We start from the raw sequence: 25,560 nt of genomic DNA on the forward strand, positions 1-25,560 counted from the left end.
GGACGATTAAACAATCCCACCAACTTGGCTACGACACATATATCAAGCATAGAAGTCTTCTAGTGTACTCTTGAGCACAAACTTCTCTAGCTAAATTCTGTATGGAAAGAGTAGATACAATTGCTTAACTACTCTCTTGAGCATCATGAACCATGCTCTTGCCTTGCTCCTAAAAGGCTGCATCAAGTCACTGTGGGTTCCATTTGAAAGGCTTCAAGATACAATTGCAATAGCTGAGGTGAATCAAGCAATTCAGACTCTTCCATCCATTTGGAAGCTAATGATGGATAGTTCTTGAACTTCACCAAATAGCGTCTTGCAACCTTTCCTCTAACCTTTCTTTCTTTATGTGCCAATATCTGTTCTGGAACAAGGATTTCATCCAATTCTTCCACTTCGGGTTGTTCCTCATCAAGCATATTCTCTGGCACATCACCAACAAAGGGCCTTAGAAGGCTGACATGAAAAGCATTATGTATTTTCCAGCCTTCTGGTAGCTTTAACCTGTAAGCTACATCGCTGATCTTTTCTGAAATCTGAAAAGAGCCATAATATCGCATATTGAGCTTAGGAAAGAAGCGTTCCTTGCCTTTCCTTTTCCTTAACCTGGCCTTTTCAAAGCGCAAAAGTACCCAATCACCAAGTGAAAATACAAGTTCACGACGGTGACGATCAGCAGCTTTCTTTTGCTTAGCCTGAGTCTTCTCAAGAGCAATCTTTATCTTCCTGTATGTTTCATCCATATCTTGCACATACTTGTCTGCCTCAAATATCTTGTCCTTAGTCTGCAAAATGGGCGGGACTTTCTTTCCTCCTTCCACTATCTCAAATGGTGCCTTACCTATTGACGTATGCACAGTGTCATTGTAAGCATATTCAACCAATGGGAGATGGTGTTCCCAAGTTGCCTTGTGCTCTGAGACATAACATTTGAGCAGGTCCAAGACAGTAGAATTTGCCTCTTCTGACTGTCCATCAGTTTGCGGATGAAACGAAGAAGAGAACTTGAGCGTAGTGCCCATGTTCTCAAACAATGCCTTCCAGAAAAGACTCGTCATACGTGGATCCCTGTCACTGACAATTCACTGAGGCATCCCATGATATTTATAGATATTGCTCATGAATATCTTGACCATGTGTTCTGGCTTTATCTTCTTCCCAACAGGAATGAAATGGGCCTGCTTACTGAACCTACAAATGATAGTCCAAATCCCATCATTTCCTGTTTGCGTCCTTGGAAGATCAAAGATAAAGTCCATTGCTATACTTTCCCATGGCCTATCCTATGCTCCTCTTCAGACTTTGAGTAGACAATCATGTCATCAAAGAAGGTACCCACGAAGTTTCAATGTGGTCTAAAAATTATGTCCATCATCCTATTAAATGTGGCAGGAGCATTTGTGAGACCAAATGGCATTACAAGAAACTCATAGAGACCAAATGTTGTCCTGAACGCAGTCTTATGGACATCTTCTGGTCTAATGCGTATCTGATGATACCCGCTCTTTAGGTCTATTCTTGTAAACAATGACGCTCCCTCAAGCCGATCAAGAATGTCATCTATCCTCGGTATGGGGAACTTGTTCTTGATAGTATTCTTATTCACGGCGCGATAGTCAATGCACATGCGCCATGAACCATCCTTCTTCTGCACTAAGAGTACAGGCGAACAAAAAGGGGATGAACTGGGCTGAATCAGCCCCTTCTCTAAAAGCTCGTTGACCTGACCCATAATCTCTTTCTGCTGGGCTGCACTAACCCTATATGGTGGTCTATTCGGTGGACTAGAACCTGGCACAAGATCTATAGTATGATCCTCAGGTCTCTCAGGAGGTAACTCCCCTCGCAAAGAGTCCGAAAAACAATCACTGAAACCACTCAAAAAAATTGACCTGTCTTTATCTAAGGTAGACAAATTAGATACAACTTGAGGTACTTCTTTTGCAAAGATCAAGTACGCAGAAAGATGATTCTTTATTACAGATGAAATAGCAGAAGCAGAAACAACTGGAACAGACTCGCCTTTAAGCTTTACATCAAGGACATGAGTCTTTCCTCTATGTACAAGGGTAATCTTTTTGTTGTAAGTATCCACCATAGCATGTAACCTATAACACCATGGGATACCCAGTAACACATCACAGCCCTCAAGCGGCATAATATGAAATTCTTCCGCATCCACATAGCTCTGAATGTGCAGACGAAGCTTTCCCAGAATGGGAGTAATAGGCTCTGAATGTCCTGGGCATGCCAAACCTGCTTCGCCTGTCATACCCATCTCCTCTGCACGAATGCCCAACTTTGATGCCAATTCTGGTGAGATATGAAATTTGCACGAGCTCCTGGATCAAAGAAAACCAGCACTGTCTGGTCTCTAACTTTGCCCCAAGCTTTGCACAGCTCCGTGGCATCTGTGTTTGGCTGATCTCCAACCAAATCTGGAACAAGTGCTGCACTCGGCTTTGGCTTCTTTCCTTTATGGTCTGACTTGTCATCCTTATCCTGTGACTTCTTCTGTGGGCACTCATTTGCAAAGTGTCCTTCATGTTCACAAATGTAGCATTTCTTGGCCTCCCTAAGAGCTTTCCTTTCTTGAAAAGTTTTGCCAGAAAAATGCCTCTTTTGTCCTTGTCCTCGTCCCGAAGAAGACTTAGACTGCTTCTTGGACGTATCACCTTCTTTAGTGGAGGGCTTCTTTGTGGGAGGCTCAGAAGGCTTTGCTGCAACATTGCCCTTGGCATAAAACTGTTTGCCCTGGGACCCTTTCTTGTGGCTATTAAATCCATTGGAATCTCCCTTTGACAGATTGCTGGCCACTCTTGCATTCTCTATCAACTGGAACATATTCATGACAGTAGTCTTTGTGCAGTAGTCCCTGATTTTCTTGGGCAATCCGCAACAGTACTTCTCAATCTGTTCTGACAATGGCACAAACCTGTAAGAGGTGACTGGCAACAGTGCGGCCCAAAACTGTTTATTGTACTCTTCCAAATTCGCACACTGTTTAGCATTCAACTCGTGCCATTCTGTCATCACATCCACTTCAAAAGTGTTTGTCAACCATGCAGGCGCAAAAAGTTGTTTGAATTGGACCCACGTTGTTGGGGCTTGACCCTAGTTCAACAATGCGGTCCACCATTGGAGCGCATTCCCTTTCAAGAAACTAATCCTTAGGCTGACTCAAAGGAGCCCACCTTCCTTGTAATCCTTAGGCTGACTCAAAGGAGCCACATTATCATAAACAGGTGCCTGTAACAGTGGTGCTCCATGAGTGTTCATTCCAGCACTCGCATCAACTGTTTTCCCTGACATATCTGCATTTTGTACGCATGGCTGCGAAAAACCAGCCATACCAAATTGTGTTCCAGGCACTCGAAATTGGCCATAGACACCCTGAAAACCTGGTTGGACACCCATGTTCGCGTACATAGGGTTACCCATGCCTGTTTGCATTGTCCCGAACACATTCCCTGGCATATAACCTGTGGAAGGTCCAGCCATAGCTTGAAACACTAAACCACCTCCAAAATAACCAGGATAAGTATTAGGTAATGGAAGGGTTTGACGCATAGCCTGTTCATTGCTCCCTTGACCATTTACAAACGGTTCCTGTCCAGCTAAAGCAAGTTGCTTTGGATCATTGGACACCGCTAGTTGCTCAACAACATGGGCTTTCCCTCGAGCATCATGAGTCCTCTGCGCATTGGAAATCTCCTTTTCCTGCAACGGCTCAGTCATGCCCTGTGTAGGAGGCTGAAAACCCTATGTCGGAGCCTGTAAGAATTCCTGCATCTTTGGGTTGTTAGCCAACTGCTAAAACATGTCCATGCAACAACGCAGTTGAGTTCTAAACAACCTATCCTCTTCTTGAAGAGTTGAAGGAATTTTCTCTGTGCCATGTGAGGAAGATCCCTCTTCACGTACTTGGTCTCTCTTCTCTGCCATATCGACAAGCTCTGTGTTGCTTTCACCCACAACAATCCACGCTGCACTTTTTGAAGAAAAAGTGACTATCCCGTCGATGGAACCATATAACCGCCCGTACAACGTAGAGGGCGGTACTATTTCAATTACCTGTTAACTTTACAAAGAGCACTGAGAAGGGAAGAGAACACAGTTGCGTCCAACGACTAGAATGTCACTGCGCACACGAGACCGACACCCTGTAGGCCCCAAAGACTGGCGCCCCTTTCGGTATTTCTTTATTCAAATTAAGGTAGACGATCTGACCACTTAGCACAAGCTTTCACAAAGCTGTCCAAACCTAGCGAGGGCTGAAAACGCAGGTTTTCGACCAGATTTCGATAGCATAACGGCGCAAAAACCCCTGTAGGTCAAAAACACCTGTCTAGGACGGATTCCCTCGATATCTGGAAGCTTTCTGGTGAGCTGTCACAGAAATTCAGCGGGCTGTAATTCTCTGTTTTTCACTGCCGGGAGCCCAAAAGCTTGTACACGCATCCCAAGGCTCTCACGAGGCTCCTGCGATGTTCCCTTGCAGTTTAGGTGCGAAACCCTAAACCTGCAGAAAAACACAGCAGGCTGTAATTCCCTGTTTCGGATCGTTTTTAGCGGAGCGAACACGCCTACGCGTGTCGCAAGGGCTCCCGCACGCAATGGGACAGTTTCCCTGTGAATTGGACGAGTTTTCACACGAGAAAACTCTCCAAACTCGCAATCTTTCGTGATGGAACTGTGCGTACCTGTGGGGGATTAGCAATTAGCTAATCCGGTTCCTGTTCAGAAGGCTCTTGCCTTGGCAAACGCGCATAAACCCCCAGAACTGTACATAGGTCAAATGAGAAGCCCACTAGTGGGGCATAACATACTGTACGTAGGGGAGAAAGAGAGCAATATGTAGCGTGCGGGGCATCACTCCCGTCACCATACTGTGCATAGAGGGCAAGGTAAGCATTCCATAGCTTCTGTACCTGCTACAATCCACCTGAGGCTGAAAATGGCTCCCCCTTTGTTGATATGCAGCTCGTTTTTGCCTCCCAGAGTGGCAGAATCGCTCACAGGCTGACACGTCGCCCAGTTTCCGAGTTTGGGCTTTCCCTGCTAAAAATATCTCAACTGGTGCGTCAGTTGACTTGGCAGCAGAGCAATAAAATGTTCCCCTTGTCATTCTAGAGCTAATGATGCGAACACATTTTCTGGTCAAAAATAGCAGTTCCCTAAATTTTAGGAGATGCTTCCATGGCCTCCCTATCGGTCTCCTGACCATCATTGAAAACTACCATTTGACCAACATCTACAATGTGGGTTAATTTACTGGCCCCTTTCAACTTATAAAGTTGCAGTGACTTGACGAGTGGCCCAAATTCCAGTTTGGCGCACACGAGCTTCCATACTCATCAGAATTCAGTGCTAACTGGCCCGGGCAGTCCCTATTTGACCGACCTAGATCCCCGATGTGAGAAACCCATTTGGCTGCAGCCGTTTCACACTGGCCATGCAATGTCCACTTGCACCTTTTCAAGGGTTTTGGGACAAACAAGTAAAAATAAAATAAATATATCTAATACTTATTTACGGAAGGCAACAGGAAAAATACACCTCCTAGTGACAAAACCTCCTTTGGAATGTCATTTTTCAGCGTACTATTAGGAGAGCGATGGAAAATATGAACTGTAGTTTTCAATGCCTCCCCCCAAAACTCTTGGGAAAGATTCGCGGTGGACAACATGCAACGCACTCTCTCGCATAAAGTACGATTATACCTCTCAACCACACCATTAGAAGACGGATTACAATGCACCACCAAAAGACTTAACAGGCATAGTGCATACATTAGAGTGAATAAGATCAAGAGGATTAGCTTTGCGAGAGACACCAGAGTAATAAGAAGATTTCTTTTGCTTTCCATAAAGACAATCGTTACAAAAATCCAAGTTTTTGCCTTCTACATCAACCCTTTCCAGAGAGGAAAGCACATCAATACCCTTTCGGCTCATATGGCCAAGTCTCTTATGCCACAATTCCGTGTGTGAAGCAACTTCAGCAACAGCAAGAAACTTGTCAGGCAAAACTTTGCATCAAAGATGGTACAATGTACCTCTTTTAAACCCTTTTGCAACAAGCATAGAGCCCTTAAGCAACTTCCATGAACCCCAGCAAAGATGGTAGTATAACCATGTGCATCTAACTGGCCAACACATAGTAAACTTTTCTTAATGCCTGGTACAAACCTGACATCATTCAACACAAGCTCTTGACCATTGTTAAGAGCCAAACGCATGGTACCCATTCCCTCTATGTTGCAAGCAAAATTATCACCAAGGTACACCTTGCCATAATTGTCTGCAGCATATGTAGCAAAACACTCCAAAGATGAGTCACATGGAATGAAGCACCAGAGTCCACTATCCAAGACTGGGATAGGCCATCATTAGCACTAAGCAATGCATCAATGACATCTTTCTTCGAGATAAGCATGTCTTCTACATTAGCTATCACCATATCTGAGGGGCATGAAGCCGCAACCAAAATTTCCTTAACGTCTGACAACTCCTCAATGACCACACTAGAGGATACATTCGCATTCTCAGTATCCCTGGAGGAATCACCTGCTGATTTTTCCCCTTTCTTCTCATCTTTCTTCTTCTTTTCTTGCGTTTCCTTCTTTCTTTCCCGCTCTTTCCTGCAATCGGGTTTCTTGTGACCCTTTCTCACATTGATAACAAGTGACATCCTTATCTTTTGTCTTGCTCTTACTTCTATTTTGAGTCCTCTTGCCCGCATCACGCTTTTGATTTCTACCTTCTTGCATTGTAGGCAGGACTGCCACCTTCCCCACTAGACTTGCGTATAATCTCTTCATTGAGAATAGACCCTCTCACACCGTCTTAAGTGAGGGTGGGACAGTTGCTCGAGGAGACTGAAACCGGCCTGTAGGGCGGGGGACTTTAGCTTTCACCCGATTCTTTAACACTTGACTTTACGACACAAAGCAATGACTTAAACGGAACTTGTAATTTAGAATGAAATTACACTTCAAAACAAAAGCACGGCCAAGAAGCTAGAATGCTCCCAAGCAGACAATCACACCTGTAGGCCCCAAAGGTTGGCGCCCCTTTCGGGCTAAAGCACGGTCAAGAAGCTAGAATGCTCCCAAGCAGACAGTCACACATGTAGGCCCCAAAGGTTGGCGCCCCTTTCGGTATTTCTTTATTACTCTTCACGAATGAGGATAAGCTACAAAACCCAAGTCCTTGAGACTTTCATGTGCATCCAACTAGATGGCACCTGTGCAGGCAATATATCAACAACATAACGGCCCCAAAACTTTCCCTGGACAGTTTCCCAAGCTCCGACTCGTTTCCAATAGCATAGACCCCCTGTTTGCTGTGCAAAAACAGTAATTACAGCACACTGTAATTACTGGTTTTTCCTTTGTTTTCAGCCCTAAACAGCCCCAGAACTGTCATCTAACAGTGGGGTCACAAATTGCTGACATGTCAAGTCACTGAAGAACAGAGCCAACCTTCAGATCCTGACCGAGGGGCCTAAACCCTAAGTAAAGAAGCAGAAGCAATAGAAGAAATTTTACCAACTTGCAAAGTCTTGCCGAGTGGCCTATTTTTAAAGAAGAGTTCCCACCAACTTATGGGACACCGTACGATGGGGCCTAAGTGACCTAAAGGCATTAAAAATTAAAGAAGGGCCAACACACACACACACACACACACAAAGCATAGAAGATGATGACGTGACAGTTGTACGGACGGCCCGCAAAACGTGCTGACATGCTGACGTGACACCTATATGGATTTTCGCGTTTTACGTTGATGACGTGGCATTTGTACGGATTTTCGTAAATTACGCTGGGTTGTTTTTGGGATCAATTGCTTTTGAATTTGACCGCTTTTCATGTAACTGCTTTTCAAGGCCAAGGGCCTTTAAATATGTGCAGAGCGCTCATTCTCTCGCATGCTTCAGCGTGAAGGTGCCGTTATTGGAGTACCGGTATTGTACTCAATCGAAGCAATATAAAGAAATACCAAAAGAGGCGCCAACGTTTGGGGCCAGTGCTCTCTTGGGGTGGAACTCCGCCACTCCCCGTCTCGTGTGTTGTGCACTCTCCATCTCTTTCAGTTCAGTTCTTAATTGAAGTGCTTAAAGTTGTTCAATCTGTTCTTTCTCCGTTGGCACGTGGTGGCTGGTCTCATGATAGAGAGAATTGGCTCAATTGAGAGCTAAGAGAGGAGACTCTGCGTGAATGGGAAGTGTTGCAGAGTGCCCACAGATGGTAGCGCTACCTTCCTTTTATCCTAGTGCTACGAATTTCCTTGCTAAATGGCGCCACAGAGAGAGAGAGAGAGAGAGAGAGAGAGAGAGAGAGAGAGAGAGAGAGAAATGGCTCGCAAAATCTCCCACGCTACCTTCTTTCTGAATCTTACGTCAATTGCTGATTTTTAAGCCTTAGTTTAATGTATTATCATTTGAACCGGCCGCTCAGTTTTTAGAGGTTTTAAAAACGAGCGTCCAAACCCGAATTTGTGGCCAATCTGGAGCATTCATAACTCGGCCAATATCATAACTCTTCCGACTCAATCTGCCGGTTCCCGCCGTGTCGTATTTCTGCTTTGTCCGGCCAGCCGGCCACTTCTTGGGCGGCCACCACAAAATCTATTGAATTATAGCTTTTCTGAGCGAACTGGGTGCACCATCTTATTCATGTGCTTGTTCTCAATTATTCTACACTACATCCGGCTACTGTTCTACTTATCATATTATCTGGACACGGATAAATTTCCAGATAGCTGTAAAGTGCACAGAAGTAAATGTTGAACTTTGCTCAAGATGAGTGCTCCGAATTGTGCTCAAGGGTTCCTTTTTACTTACGGAAGGGAGAGCCTTTCGTTCCTTTAGTGAGAGAGTGCAAATGATCACAAACAAAGTGAATGACACTGTGAATGAAGGTGCTGAGACTGAGAGAGAGAGAGAGAGAGAGAGAGAGAGAGAGACAGAGAGAGAATACGACACCAGACGATTGTCAAACCCTCCTCCAAGGGCCCCCCTTCTCTATGGCGCGAGAGGTCTATGCTATTGATTGCACAAATCTAGTACAATGGTCTAGATGCAATGGACTTGCTGATGATGTCGACGACAATGATGACGACGACAAGGACGGGCTGAAATCGGAAAACGCTAGGGCTGAACTGCTGAAATCTGCAAAACGCTAACTTTCTGCTGATTTCTGACATTGTGTCGGCAAGGACGACGATGGCGACGACGCGACGACGATGTGCTAAAACGCAGATGCTGAAATCTGCGGACAGCGGGCTGAACTGAAAACGCTGGCTGATCTAACCATGTGGCGAGGATCTACTGCGGGTAGCTGAGATCTGCGAGCCTAGGGGCCGGATCTGCTGTGTCTAAGTGCTGAAAACTGAAAACACTGATGCTAGGGCTGATCTAACTCCGAAAATCTGCAAAACGCTGATGCTGATCTGCAACCAAAAACGCCAGGGAATCTGTGTAGTAAAACGCTGGTCCTGATCTACAAACTGCTAAAAACTCTAGGCTAGTATTGCTGATGAAAAACGCCAGGCTGAAACTGAGCCAAACACTGGTCTTGATCTACTGTTGGCTGGAAACGCTAGTCACCTGCCGGTCTTGTTGAGAAGGTGCACCGTAAGTTGGTGGACTTTTGTTGCCTCTTCTGCCAGAAAGTGCTAGCGCAAGGTTCCTTATATATTAACTTAGCATAAATTCCCTACCCAGTTTCCCAACAAAGTCACTTATTAATAATAAGTGAAAAAAGGAAAAAATAGGGAAAATGGGTTCTCTGCACTATAAAATGCTCCTGATGGGTACTGACTGTCATGTTGATGATCATGCTGTGTGCAACCAAAGGATATGCAACTACTCTAAGTGCCTGGACATGCACAGCCTGCGCACAGGCTCACAAAGGTGCCAAAACACTTCTTTAAGCTGATTTGAACCCTAGACCTGAAGTAGCTTGTCCTCATGCACATAGGGTTAGATGTGCATGTGACAATAGCATATTGCAATGGAAAATTTACTTGTTCATAGATTCATAAACTCATTCTGTGTGCATAAAAATCATTTTCATTTATCTGTAGCCGTAGCTAAAAAATAGTACACCTCCCCATCGCTGGTCTTCAAGAGCCACCTTCAACAAGTGGACCGATTTCGATCCAGGCTTGCAGGCACCATTTGGGTGTTCTGAGGAATTTTTCAAGCAATATAAATGAGACTCTTTCTTTGAGAGAGAGAGAGAGAGAGAGAGAGAGAGAGAGAGAGAGAGAGAGGGGAGAAGAGGCTTGTTGCTTGACTGCTCCTTGCCACTAACCTTCTGCCCAAGCAATCTCACTCCCCAATGTGCTATCATGGTTCGATTTATTGAAGCCTGTTGTCAAATAGTTCACAGTATGGCTAGGAAGGCGTCGGGCCTGTGACTGTGAGAGTTCGTTGCTTAACAGATATCAAAAACCACTTATTCAATAGATAAAAACAAAGAACAAAAGCTTCAATTCAACCATGGAAGCTCCACTCATACACAAGGCCAAGATCAACTCAAAACTCTCGTGTGTGTGTGTGTGTGGGGTGATTTCATGTAGCCTTAACCCCAATTGCACAGATATAGTGCACGTTTGCCCTATGGAAAACTCTATTTTTCTCCATCAATTCTTCGTCAAGGCAATTTCATGGAAGCTTGGGTACTTCCATGGGAGCCTACACACCTTTTTGAAGAGCGAAAATAATTGGAGCCCTCACACACTCAAATACAAGGTAGGAGCAACACGGAACTACACTAGCACACCATAGTAGAAGTATGTGTATCCTTCCTCAAAGAGGCTTAAAGTGTTCATATTCCACTCCAAACAAGCAAGCCCCTTGCTTATAGTCGTGGCATTGTGAGTGATGTGCCCAGTTATTTGAAGGTCCTTGGCCTCCCCTAAAACCAATACATGAAAAGCATCAAGTCTAAAAGCTTCTGGTCAAAAAACTAGCGCACAAACTCCAAAGGGCTGTCCATACAGCACTGCCATGTCATCAACTTGTAGCGCAAATCCAAAATTCCGTACAACATGCCACATCAATAGTTTTTCTGCAAATTGGGTTGTGTGCATGTGAGCGTGCGACCAATTTATTTTTAAGGTTAGGCCCCTCGGCCTGTTCTTGTAAGTTGGGTTTCGTTAGGATTCTTAAATCCTAACCCCTTTTGTATCTTTAGGCCACTCAGCCAGAATCTGTAAGTTGGTGAGGACGGCTTCTTCTTCCGCTCCTCCTTCTATTAGGGTTTAGGCCCCTCGGCTGAGATCTGAAAATTGGCTAGGGTTAGGCTCAGGGAGTCTTAATGTTAGGTGCAGCGGAATGAATGTTTGCGCTTTGCTCAAGATGAGTGCTCCAAACTGTGCTCAAGGTTCCTTGTGTTCTTATGGAAGTTAGAGCCTTCCGTTCTTAATGAGAGAATGCTATGATCACAAACAAAGTGAATGGACACTATGCGTGCAAGTGTATGAGACAAAGAGATAGAGAGAGAAGAGAGATACGACACCAAAGACGTTGTAAAACCCTCCTCCGAAGGCCCCACTCTCGTCGACGAGAGTGGTCTAGTTATGATTGCACAAACTGGTACAAACGGTATGCATGAGACTGATGCAAGTCTAGGCTATGTCGAGACGACGACGGGGATGACGTCACCGACCTAAGGGCTGAAATCTGCAATCTGGTATCTGCTGTCCAAAAACGCTATGGGCTGAAATCTGCGACTAGTCCAAAAACGCTGATTTGGGGGCTGTTTCTGTGGATCTTTGTCGCTGAAAATCTGCAGGTTTAGGGCTGAAAACTGAGGTTCTTAAGGCTGAAAACTGAGGTCCGTACCACGCTGAATCTGCGACTTCTTTAGGGCTGACTTGCAAGTCTTTCATTGCTGAAAACGCTGCAAGGTGTCTCCAAAAACGGTAGCTTGCTAAGATCAAAAACGCTAGGTCACGGATTTCTATCGCGATGATGCTGCTACAAAACGCTAGGCTTGGCCCTTGCTTGGCGATGGTGGCTGATGCTGAATGTGGAAACGCTAGGGGATGCTGAAGGTTCTTCTTGCGTGGAGGGGGAAACCGCCAAGGGATCTTGTTGAGAAGTTGCCTGCTGAGCTTACCTCCTGTTGCCTCTTCTGCCAAATAGTGCTAGTTTAGGTTTGCTTATATACAAACTTACTCAATTTGCCCTACCTACTTTCCAACAAAAGTCACTTAAAAATAAGTGAAAAATGTCAAAAATAGGTAAAATAGGCTAAATGCACTGAAAAATTCCCCTGAAGGATTCTGATGGGAATGCTTATAATCATGCTGTGTGCAACCAGAGGATATGCATCTACACTAAGTGTTTGGGCATGCCCGGTCTACGAATTGACTCACAAAAGTGCCAGATCACTTCTAATCTAGACTGACTGGACTAACGGAACCCTGATCATGTTGTAGCTTGTCCACGGACACATAGCGTTGGATGTGTCACGTGGCACTAACCCTCTTGGCCTTCAATGGTTGGCACATCGGCAATTCGTGACAGACAGCCCGTGACTGAGTTACTATTTATGCTAATCAAAGGAGGTCTCCAAGGACTCTAGATGTGGGACAATGGGTCTATCTGAAGATACCCAAAAATTCCAAGACCATGCAAACTGGAAAGCATTGTAAGCTTTTAGCTAGATTTTGTGGTCCATTCTTGCTCACAAAGAAAATTGGCCCTATTGCCTATAAATTGGCTCTTCCATCGGATGTTAGCATACATGCAGTGTTTCATGTTAGCAGCCTCAAAGAAAAACTAGGTGAAGCTGACACTATTGTGCATATCGAGGAAAATGTTTGGGAGAATATCCAAACTCAGTATATTCCTCCAAAACCAAAGGCCGTTTTAGATCATCGTACCTGTCATTCGCGTCGATGTGCTTATGTTCGAGTATATAATTAAATGGAAGGGTCACTCTGAAAAGTTTGCTACTTGGGAGTCAGATCCCCACTCCATTGATGAGGACATCAATGGCTCTTAAGGGGGGAAGTATGGTATGGCCTGATCACAGGAGAGGGGATCTAGTCTGACACCGTCGGGATGGGTGTCCAGTATATAGATAGACATAGTGTGAACCCGACCAGTGTGGCCGGTCACTTTATAAAAGCAAGCCAAGGCCTCATTTGCAATTATCGACCCCACTAGCAGAGTGCAAATGGTGAGCCTGCAAGGCTAGGAGTGTGCAAGAAGGTAAGGCCAAGTCGTATGGTACGTCCGGTCTTACAAGTGCACGCCTACGTCCTCGGACGCTGGCTCAGCAAGGGGATGTTGGAGGATGGCGGCTACGGTTGTGGGTGGTTGGTTTAACCTCACAGTCCAAGTAGCTAGAAATCTTGCCTTGCGTTGTTTTTGAATATTTGCAAATTTTGGTTGAAACACAACAGGCGAGCAAGAATTGGCGCAACATAGGAGGAGCAGTTGTCAACGAAAAGCAACCATGCATGAGGAGAGGGAGGGCAGCAGCCAAGCACGGCGTGGCAACAGGGAAGCTGCACATCGGTGGCCCTAGCACGCACTCACATACTCTCTCTCTCTCTCTCTCTCTCTCTCTCTCTCTCTCTCTCTCTCTCTCTCTCTCTCTCTCTCTCTCTCTATCTCTCTCTCGAAAAGGGGCTGTATTTTGTATACATAAGAGACCTCTGGAGATGCTCGGTGGCCCATAGTAACAGGGAATGGCCGTTTTCAGGTCTCCGTTCCCCGTTCCCATTCCAAGTTCCCATTCCAAGTTCCCGTTCCAAATCCCCGTTCCGTGTTTCAAACGTGAGTACCCGTAACAGGGAATGGCATTTTGTTCCACGTTCCCGTTCCCCGTTCCCGTTCCGGTTTCCCGTTCCTGGTAACTATGCGGTGGCCTATCACCCAAAGGAAGTACAAAAGTGGACTGACAATCATAAACAATGTGTAGGCTATGTAAATATCAAGGTGGCCTAATATGATGAATGTAAAAGGAACCATTGTGGGGGTGCATAATGCCACGTGATGAGTGCATGATTCCGACGGAAAAGAATTGACGATCTTGCCCATGTGCAAAGAAAGACGCATCGATGCTACTCCACTGTCTAGGAGGAGCTGGCTGAAGAATCTCATTGATTGCGAAGAGTATGTCACAAGACGGGCACCACGTGCCAATAGAAAAGAACAGACTGAATAGACTTTTAGCACTTCAATAACAACGGAACTGAAAGAGAGAGACGACACGCGACACGGAGTGGCGAAATTCGACCCCAGAGAGTATTGGCCCCAAACCTTGGCGCCCCTTTCGGTATTTCTTTATATTACTTGAACTCTGTACAAGCCGGTACTTCAGACGTTGCACCTTCTCCAGGAAGCATGCCCGAGAATGAGCCCATGGCCTTATATTTAAACTTTAAAGGCCCTAGGCCCCCACAGCAGTTTACAGTAAAAAGCCTTCAAACTCAAAAGCATCTGGTCCAAAAGCAAAGCCAAAAAGTTGTCAGCGTAAATCATGGAATTCCGTACAGCAGTCAGTGCAAAACGCGGAAATCGTACAGTCTGCCACGTCATCATGTCAGAGCAATTTCCGAAATTTCCGTACAGCCGCCACGTCATCAACTGCTCCGCCAACCTTTCTGCGTGTGTTGGTCTTGCTTTATTTTAATCCTTTATGTCACTTGGGGCCCCATCGGACGACGTCCCCATAAGTTGGTAGGACTTCTTCTTCTGTTACTTGTTCTTTTTAGGGTTAGGCCCCTCGGCCGGCATCTGCAAGTTGGCTCCATTCTTCAGGGGTTTAACACCTCAGTAGTTTGTGACAGAGTATGCAGCAACTCTATCCAAATGGTTGTCAAAATGGTGGACGTAGGGGAGGACTGAAAGCCCAGAAGGTGGGCACATCGAGCCTTCCACATGGTCCAAAGCGTGAAGCTGCATATTATGGTGGAACATTGTGTTTCGCTGGCAGAAATCCAAGTCGTTACCTGCATCTAGGATCATTTGTAGAGTGCCTCGTCTATATCCTAACAGAGTAAGCAAGAAGACTGGATTTGTCGGCAAGCCCTAAAAAAAGGTGTGACCTCGGAAATTGCAAAAGCCATGCAACTGCCCCCCACGTCACAAACCCATCGTGGATGCCCACTCTAATCAGCAAACAACAAACTACCATCCACACTCGTTGCGCATATGGACAAACCTAGAAACAGTGCCTCAAAGACTTCGGCTCCAAAGTATATCTCTGACAAGGTGGATCGTGACCAGTGACTGCCGACCAAAAGTGCCTTTAGGCAATCCAGTATGTGCTATCATCCACATGAAAAAACATACCCTGCCTGGAAACAATCCACATACTATGAGCTTCGCAAGCAATGCCTTCTCTGCATCCCTAGATCAATAATCCCCAATCCTCCCTCCTTTGTAGGCAAAATGATTGTGTCCCAATGGACTTATGGTCGAGTGTCACTAGAGCAATCCAGGCCACCCCACAAAAAGTTGCGTACAAGACGCTTCAAACACGCCATGATGCTAGAGAGAAGAGTCATGCTGGATGTGGTGAACCAAGCCGTCGCAAGAAGAACCTAATTCACCACAAGGGCTTTTCCAACCAAAGATGAGTGTAAGGATGACCAATGGCAAAGTTTCTTCCTAATAGACTGTAGCGCGGGCGCAAACTGCTGCTCATCTATGCCGACATGGAAACCCAAATATCTACAAGTCCGTCCTCTAGGTAGCCAAGTGCAATTATCATGCGCACCCAAGTGACAATCCTCATCCACTCCTACAAGAAAACCAAAAGACTTGTGCCAGTTTATGCGAGCACCACTAGCCATGCAGAAGGTAGCAAGAGCATCCCGTAAACTGTCCAAGGTGGGTGTGTCATATCAAACGGAGAACATAGAGTCATCTGCATATTCTTGATCCAACGAATCTGGCGAGTTAGCCAAAGGCATAGTAAGACCTCTCAACTATGGGGTCCTGTGGTGCAAGAAGAGAGACATGACCTCAGCAAAAAATAGAAATAAATAGATAGCCAGGAAACATCCTCGACAAGCTAAACGAGACACACGAAAACGACCAACCAATGTGGCCCCTGATGTGACAGCATTGGAAGCAGTACAGTATAATGCAGATACACCTTTGATCCACTACAAGAGAAAATCCATCCTCTAAATAGTGCCCTACAAGAAACTTCAATTTACTCTATCATAAGCCTTTTCAAAATCAAGAAGCATGAACGCTCTAGGCTGGTCTGTCTGACGAGCCCACTCGATTGCTTCATAAAAAGTGAAGATGAACATCGCAAATCCTATTTAGAGAGCCAAAAGTTAAAAGTTATCGATGAATCAGCAGGTTGAATCTGGTGCGTTGCGGACTGCACAAGAGGGGAGAGACTCCACTCCTTTGTCACAGATTGAATAGATTGAATAAAATCACTAATTTCTCCTTGAAATTTTAGAGCCAAAAGTTATCATGAATCAACAGGTTGAATCTAGTGCGTTGCGGACTGCACAAGAGGGGAGCCACTCCACTCCTTTGTCACAGATTGAATAGATTGAATAAAGTCACGAATTTCTCCTTGAAAATTTAGGGGTACTAATGGGCTCACAATATTTTGCAGAATGACTTTATGAACATAGGTGCATTGAATGGACAGATGTGCGACAGTTTCACCGAGAAACTTGGCTTGGACAAGTTTATAAGTAATTCATTTCAAATAATTTATTTTTTAACTTTGTCTTCCAAATTTGCCCTATCTAAGTCCTAAAAATTTCAAAATTTTCACCTATAAAGGGAGCAGGAGACCTAGTGTTTGCAATCAGATGAGCTAGTGCCAGATCCAACCCTCGCATTTTGCTCCACACCATAGATCAGCCCAGTGTTTTTCTACAGCAGCAAATCAGCCCATCATTTTCAGTTTTCAGCCCTCTTCCTCGCCGAAAATTGCTTGGATCTGCAGGCGCTATCTTCCTTGCTGCAGCCCCGTACTTCGGCAGCCCATTGAGCCTCTTCTCGACCATTCCCTCACCGCATCGAGTGCTCCCATCGCTGTCCATTATGGCTCCAACATCGTCTGCGTTTTCAGCCCTTGATTCCTCTCACATCAAGAGCACAAATCAGCCCCAGATCTTCCCCTTGGTGGCCATCAACAACCCCTCATCAAGACGGATCCAAAGGCGCATCAAATCAGCCCCGGAGGTGCTTCATTTTGAAGAGTTGCCACGGCAACATTCTCCATTTGAGTCAGTAGAGTCTGCATTGAGATATTGCATGTGTGTACACTCCATTTACGCAATCAAAAGCAAATACCACATTGGCAACGGTGTGGGGGGGCGGCGGGCCCTTCAAAGGGTTGGCTGGACCCCATCATGTGTCATTCTCTCTCTCTCTCTCTCTCTCTCTCTCTCTCTCTCTCTCTCTCTCTCTCTCTCTCTCTCTCTCTCTCTCTGTGCAAGGAAATAAAGGAACCATCTCTCGTGCTAGGTAGCACACATTCAAGCAATGAAAGTAGAGATTTGTGCAAGTGTAAAGTCTAGATCTTATCACCATTTCAATTCCGTTGCACCTAACAATTCATAGCACATGGGAGTTAATAGATATGCACATCTAGCGCTTGAGTCATCGCTACAACTGACCAGTGAGGGAGATACTTCATGTTCGTGTCAGGCGCGGAAGTGTTTTAAGGGTTTAGCTCGGATCCACTACTCCGCACAAACACAAGGGACGCTTTGCTTCACTTGAAAGAATTGAACTGAACAGAATGAAAGAGAGACATGAGAGAGCGAATGTCGGGTCCCAAACCCTCAAGGGTCCCCCTTGCTCTGTTGCCAGAGCAAGTACTTTCTTTATTCTTGCACAATGCTGATACAATGACTAAATGCTGAGATGTTGATGCTAATGGGTATTGATGTTAATGATGTTGGGTACTACTCAGATACTGAAGGGTACTACGGGTACTAGGGAACTGCAGGTACTGATGGGTAATGAGGTACTGCTGGGTAATGTGGGTACTGCTGGGTAATGAGGTACTGTTGGGTTCTGGGTGGACGACGATGACGATGGCGACGAGGTACTGATGGATTCTATGTCGACGAAGATGACGACGACGACGAGGTACTGATGGTTCTATGTCGCCGACGATGATGTCGACAACGGGGTACTCATGGGTTCTCCGTCGACTCCAACGACAACGACGACGATGATGACATGGTTCTGATGGGTTCTGTGGATCCTTATGCCGAACCAGGGCACAAGGGATACTAGGTGTTGGGGTTCTGTGTCGACAACGGTGACGACGACGCTACGGCTGAATGCCGGAATCTGCTAGCGATGTCGATGGCTAGGAATCTCCAACCACGACGAGGCTAGGGCTAAAATCTGTTGGCGCTTCCAAGATGAAAACGCTGATCATGCTGGCTGAAAACGCTGGTCTTCTGGCTGAAAAACGTTGGTCGTCAGGGGCTGAAAATGGATGAAGAGGAGGCTACAACGCTGGCTGATCTGGCCATGCAAACACTGGGCTTTCTTCTCCTGCTTCCTCCTCTGCCAAGTGCCAGCACCCAATGGCCTGAATATATAGATGCATGAGGCTAGGTCAAGCAAGGACAAGGCAGCCCCACGACCTTGCAAGAAATAGGCTAAGATTCACTTATTAATAACTAAGGTGCTAAGAGGTGGTTCACACGGAAAATTGCCTACATGCTGGAATGTTGTCCTGTGCAAGAGAGGGTATGCAACTATGACCAGCCTAGGCATGCATGTCCTGCTAGAGGCTCACCAAGCTAGGTCCTAAGCTAATGACTCATGCTAGGCTATAGCAAAAAAAAAGCCCACGTAGTGCAAGTGAAGTGCGCACGTGATGTCCCCCCCCCCCCGTTAAAGGTGAGGCACAACTGCCAAACTTCTACCTTTGGATGCTTTCTATACTGCTAATGCTACTGCTTCTGATGCTTGTGGATACATAACCGATGAAGATTCCTGCAAACGGGTGGATACTGCGGATGTAGGTCTGGTGCGATGCAAACACCGACCATACGAGTTGCTAGGCAGGCTTACTACTGTCGCAGAATACCAGCCTTAGTGCTGACTCTACCTTGCGAGCAAATACTACTATTTGAATAGTCTTGTCGAGAAAATGTGAGTGCACATCTAGCCATATGTGTACGTGGACAAGATACTTCATGACTAGGGTTCAATTCAGTTAGCTTAGGAAGTGTTCTGGCACTTTTGTGAGTCTGTTCGCAGATCGTGCATGTCCAGGCACTTAGAGTAGATTCATATCCTTTGGTTGCACACAACAGGATCATCAGATTACCATCAGAACCCATCAGGAGCATTTTTACAGTGCACACACCTATTTTCCCTATTTTAGCCATTTTTCACTTATTATTAATAAGTGACTTTGTTGAGAAACTGGGTAGGGCAATTTGACTAAGGCAGTATATAAGAAAAGCTAGCGCTAGCAGTTTCTGGCAGAAGAGGCAGCAGGGACCGAGTGTCCAACAGAGCACCTTCTCAGCAAGACTCCCCGGCAAGACAGCTAGCGTTTCTTCGTCAGATCAAGCCTAGCGTTTTGCTACAAGATTCAGCCCTGGCGTTTTGTAGTTACAGATCAGCCTAGCGATAGCAGACCACAGCAGATCCCTTAGGGTTTTTGCAGCAAGACATCAATTCAGCCTAGCGTTTTGCACCAGCAAGTAGCCTAGCGTTTTGCATTTTCCGGCGACAGTTCCACTTTCCTACATCAGAGTTTTCAGATTTCAGCATTACGACTCCGCACCGCAGTCCCCCAAACCTCGCAGATCTCACCTTTCCGCAGCAGATCCTCGCCGCACGGTTAGATAAGCCAAAATTCGCAGATTTCAGCCCGCTATTCGCAGATTTCAGCATCTGCGTTTTCAGTGCGTCGTCGTCGTCACCGTCGTCACGGACATAGAGTCAGAATTCAGCAGATACAAGATTTGCAGATTTCAGCCCTTAGCATTTTCAGTTTTCAGCCAGTCTCGTCGCCATCCTCATCGTCGGCAAGTCCATTGCATTGTACAGATTTGTGCAATCAATAGTAGACCGCTCTCGCCATAGAGAGTGGGGCCTTTGCAGGAGGGTTTGACAACATTCTGGTGTCGTATTCTTCTCTCTCTATCTCTCAGTCTCAGCACTTTCATTCACAGTGTTAACCACTATGTTTGTGATCATTTGCACTCTCTCACTAAAGGAACGGAAGGCTCTCCCTTCCGTAAGTAAAAGGAACCCTTGAGCACAGTTCGGAGCACTCATCTTGAGCAAAGTTCAACATTCACTTCCACTGCACCTTACAGAAAACATTGTGGGTGAAGCTGAAAGGTAAGGGTGCTCAGAGGTATTTCCAAGAATTTCTTGTCGATGGAAGTGGATGCACGCTACATGTGAATGCGAATGCATAAGAGGGTTAGGGATCCTATCAAAACACAAGGGACACTTTGCTTCACTTGAAAGAACTGAACTGAATGAAAGAGAGAGACACAAGAGAGAGAAAAGAGATGACACTGAATGTTGGGTCCCAAACCCTCAAGGGCCCCCTTGCTCAGTTGCCAGAGCAAGTACCTTCTTTATTCTTGCACAATGCTAACAATGACTAAATGATGAGATGTTGATGCTAATGGGTATTGATGCTGCTGATGTTGGGTACTACTAAGATACTCAAGGATACTACGGGTACTAGAGAACTATGGGTACTGATGGGTGCTGAGGTACTGCTTAGTTCTGTGTCGACGATGATGACGACGACGACGAGTACTGATGCGTTCTATGTCGACGACGATGACGAGGTACTGATGGGGTCTATGTCGAGACGACGATGACGAGGTACTGATGGGGTCTATGTCGAGACGACAATGACGAGGTACTGCTGGTTCTATGTCGACGACGGGGTACTATTGGTTCTATGTCGACGACGGGGTACTGATGGGTTCTACGTCGATGACGATGACGACGAGGAGGAGGTTCTGATGGGTTTTGTGGATCCTTATGCCGAACCAAGGCACAAGGGGTACTAGGTGTTGAGGTTCTGTGTCGATGACGATGACGACCACGACCACGACGCTACGGCTGAATGCCGAAATCTGCTAATGATGTCGAAGGCTAGGAATCTGCAACCATGATGAGGCTAGGGCTGAAATCTGTTGGCGCTTCCAAGATGAAAACGCTGGCTGTCTTGGGCTGAAAATGCTGATCATAGAATGCTGGTCTTCTGTGTGAAAACGCTGGTCATCAGGGGCTGAAAACGGATGGAGAGGAGGCTAAAACGCTAGCTGATCTGGCCCTACAAACGCTGAGGCTTCTGGCTTTCTTCTCCTCCTTCCTCCTATGCCAAGTGCTAGCGCCCAATGGCCTGCATATATAGATGCATGAGGCTGGGTCAAGCAAGGACAAAGGCAGCCCCACGACCTTGCAAGAAATAGGCTGAAATTCACTTATTAACAAATGAGGTGCTAAGAGGTGGTTCACACGGCAAATTGCCTATGTGCAAGAGAGGGTATGCAACTATGACCGGCTTGGGCATGCATGTCCTGCTAGAGGATCACAAAGGTGCCAGGCTAGGTCCTAAGCTAATGACTCATGCTAGACTACAGCAGAAAACATGTCCACATAGCGCAAGTGAAGTGCGCATGTGACAGTTGGTTTGCATAGATATTATCTTGGTTTCAGCTACATGGATTTAGTATGGACAGGCTGCCCCCTTTTCAGTATTCCCTGGTTGCACCATCCCTCACCTCACACATTCAAAGATTAGCAGTCAGACACAACCTCATTCAACTGGTCAACTGGATTCTAGGAGGACTAGGATGTCTCCGTCACATGAGTTGGAGACGAAGATGGCTTTTAATCGGGACCATCTTCTCTGGATGACAAATGATGGATTTATCTCACGCCCCAAGTATATGGACACCCACCTATCTCATGGCATTAGATGTGTTATTGGTTAGTTACGCACCTCATCTCACATAATTGGAGATAGAGACTAGCCGATACAGAGGTACCACCCCAAAGGAGATATTACACCAGGTTTGCCAAAGAGAGCCAGAGACAGAGGAGCACTATATTTGCCAATGCACAGCATAGCATAAGATCCGCAGGCGTTTTCATTGCTTATTCAAAGAGGGCTTTGGCCCCTTATCCCACATCGGATTACTATGATCAAAGGTGCCTAGGTCTCTTCTTGCTGGAGATACGTAGACTAAGAGAGACTACCCTTAGGAGCAAAAAACCTACACATAGAGGACCCATACAGAACCAGATCACTACTTTTTACAAAGGGACTACTCGGGATGACCCACCATAGGTTACCCAATCACATCCTCATTGAGGTATTCTTCTTGATCGAACCATCGAGCTTGGCCGCTCACGACGTCCGAGGATACGAGGATCTTCACACCGTGCCGAGGTCTACATCAGAGGCTATGGAGCATCATTCAGCAACATCGAGCCCCCCCCCCCCCCCCCACCCCCCCCACCCCCGGAGAGCTGACCATGGAGGACATTGAGGTCATACTACAGAAACCCATGAGAGAGCTCGAGGGATGAACATCATTGTCTACTTTCTCCATTGTGCACCTCATTAGCTCTCATGTGATTGTACCCCTCCCCATATGTTTTGAGCTGATGTATTATGTGATGACGATGTAGGTTAGGCTTTGGTCTCATAAGTCATTTTGGCCTTTTGAAGACGTCATACAATATTTCAATTCATCATCTCTCTCTCTCTCAATATTTCAATTCATTCATTCTCTCTCTCTCTCTCTCTCTCTCTCTCTCTCTCTCTCTCTCTCTCTCTCTCTCTCAGATGTGTGTGTGTGTGTGTGTGTGTGTGTGTGTGTGTGTGTGTGTGAGAGAGAGAGAGAAGAGAAAACTGGAATAACCTTTCTACCACCCCAATGTGGTAGACTGGTTATCCCAGTTCTCACTTGAACAAGAGGTCTTGAGTTCAAGACGCATCGAATAGTATCTTTGAGATCTCTTAGAATTGATCCTTCAACATTAAAATTTCTCCTCCTCTATCTCTCATTTAACATACAGCTTGATTACCTTGACAACTGGGGCCTTCTCGGAGAGCCCATAAGGAAGATTCTCCAGCTCGATCACCCTGTGTGCAAGCCGGACAGGCAGTTCTTTGTGAAGAAATTGCGCAGACACAAGTAGGTTTTTCCTAGTTGGAAAGGCACCAAAATCCATCATATATTTAAGGCTGACTCCTGTCTGCTTCTTCTGGCTGCACCGGTAGATATCTTCTACGAGACGCCTGGATAGCGTCTCTGCAAGCCGGCGGGCAGCCATGGTAGAAATCAGACAACTACCAATGAAGCTCTCTTAAAAGCGAACAATAGTACATAGGCTTCTCATTCCAGAAAGGGGATCCGATGCAGGAGTTTGTAGACCAAGAATTAGACATCTTCTTCATTGATCTTCTTCAGCTGTGTGGCTTACAGACTTAGACAAGGGCCGTCTAATGCTCTTCTGCCAACCGACGATTGATCATCATGGGTATAAGACAGAAAACCGAAGATAAAAACTCCGCCTGATTACACGCTTTTGCAATGAAATGTGGGTATCAAAGAGCACAAAATTGCCTCCAGGAAACCCTAATCGCTGGACACGGTTACTCCTCAAAGCTGACGCCAGACAAAGCATCAAGCCGAAAGAAGGAACTTCGATGAAAACTCTGCATCAGTACACGGAAGTTTTGTGTGGTGGCAGCCCTCCCTGGCTGCTTTTAGCTCCACCTAGGACTACTGTAGGCTATATATGATTCGCGAGGCCACCACTATAGCCTACTAAATTTTTTTTTGTTAAACCAGATTCTCCAAACAACGCCACTAACTAAGGCCTGTTGTCAAGACGCATCCAGATGGACAAGCTTCGTGCTGAGGTGGGCGAGTGTTTCTTGCCTTGCCTGTCACACCCATCCAATGGACACAGAAGTAGTGTCCGAGTTGGCAGCCAGGTCATGGCCATCTTCCTCTTGCTGGTGGGCGACCCCCCCAAGCCGCCCTTCCCTCGCTTGTCTGAAGAAAAATACACATGATTGGTTGAGCACACTGCATATCACTTGTTGGATACCGCCTTGTGTGACTGTGATGAGGGGAAATGCCTCCAGCTGTGAAAAAGTAGCCGCCCGCAGGCAACCAGGTCACGCTTGTCCGTTGAACTTGTGTGATAGGGACCTAAATAAAATCTTTTTCTTTCTTTGTTGGCAATGCCTCGTGTCTATCAAATGTTGTACACATTTTAATGGCTTTTAGAGCCAGTCTCACATTGTATTTAGGAAATTAGTTAAATTAAGTTTTAAACTAATGTGTGACCCACACGTTGCTATGGCCAAGAAAAGCATGGCAATTGGATCTCTCTCTCTCTCTCTCTCTCTCTCTCTCTCTCTCATACACACACACACACAATGGAAACGTAGTCCTTGGAATCGCTATAGAAAGATAACAATGCATATGTACGCCTTCTCTCTATCTTTCTATCTCTCTAGAATAGCATGGCAATTGGATCTCTCTCTCTCTCTCTCTCTCTCTCTCTCTCTCTCTCTCACACACACACACACACACAATGGAATAGTAGTCCTAGGAATCACAAGTAGGTCTTTGATATCTCTTTTATCACCTTCGTTCCTCCATTTCTCAATTCTTTTAAGTTGAAGACTTGCTCAATAGCTCTCTCTCTCTCTCTCTCTTCACACGGAGTGCTCTCTCTCTCTCTCTCTCTCTCTCTTCACACGGAGTGCTTTTGGCCGATCGGTTGTGATCAACAATCCTTCACACGACTTCTAACAAATTTGAGTTATCCATATCTCCCCACTCATCAATCAATAACAATGTACCACATTTCTACCAACTTGCTACTATTGCGCCATGCTATCAAAATCATGGCTTGCCAATATACGGGTTTCTCATGACTCTCGGTTGGTTGGAGGTAGACAGGTTTTGATGCTTCGTGGTCATTTTGGTGGGCTACCAAGTTGCCAAGGAAAGGCCCTCTCTCTCTCTCTCTCTCTCTCTCTCTCTCTCTCTCTCTCTCTCTCTCTCTCTCTCTCACACACACACACACACACACACACACACTATAAACAGTGATATGCATGCACACACAGAGCGTGTACACACACATGCAAACTATCAGGTGCACAACTTTGGCTACTACAATCTGTATGTTGTTGAAAAAGGTTGGATTTGCATATTCTACATTCTCTCTCTCTCTCTCTCTCTCTCTCTCTCTCTCTCTCTCTCTCTCTCTCTCTCTCTCTCACATACACACACACACACACACATACACACACAGATTGACAACAACTTGTCAGACTCACAAATTTGACTATTGCAAGTCGTTGGGAAAGGATGGAGTTGCAATCTTAACTACTTTATGCAATTTTTGAAGGCTGGGACTCAACATCTTAATATCGGCATTGATCCACGGGCCATGCAAATCAACCAAAAATGCGACGTGTGGAGGCCCTCTCCTTCCTCTAATTTTTCGAGGTCCATTATAAAGAGTATAGATAATGGACTATTGAGTAATAGTAGAAAACTA

At 45.8% G+C, this 25,560-nt stretch overlaps 1 protein-coding gene across 2 annotated transcripts in view; it reads right to left on the bottom strand.

Moving 5' to 3' along the window:
• Positions 1-23,813, bottom strand: part of LOC147458609 (pyruvate dehydrogenase (acetyl-transferring) kinase, mitochondrial-like) — an 82,205-nt gene extending 58,392 nt beyond the window's left edge. For both annotated transcript variants that reach the window (XR_015187760.1, XM_086510060.1), the window contains exon 1: positions 23,059-23,813. Coding sequence is in view for 1 of the 2 variants with exons in the window: in XM_086510060.1 (XP_086366186.1) it covers positions 23,059-23,307 (249 nt within the window). In the remaining variant the exon portion in view is untranslated. The remainder of the gene's footprint in view (positions 1-23,058) is intronic.
• Positions 23,814-25,560: the final 1,747 nt, after the last annotated feature.

This window comes from Adiantum capillus-veneris, chromosome 4, assembly GCF_014529385.1.
Source record: "Adiantum capillus-veneris isolate H3 chromosome 4, ASM1452938v2, whole genome shotgun sequence".
In the NCBI taxonomy this organism is placed as follows: domain Eukaryota; kingdom Viridiplantae; phylum Streptophyta; class Polypodiopsida; order Polypodiales; family Pteridaceae; genus Adiantum; species Adiantum capillus-veneris.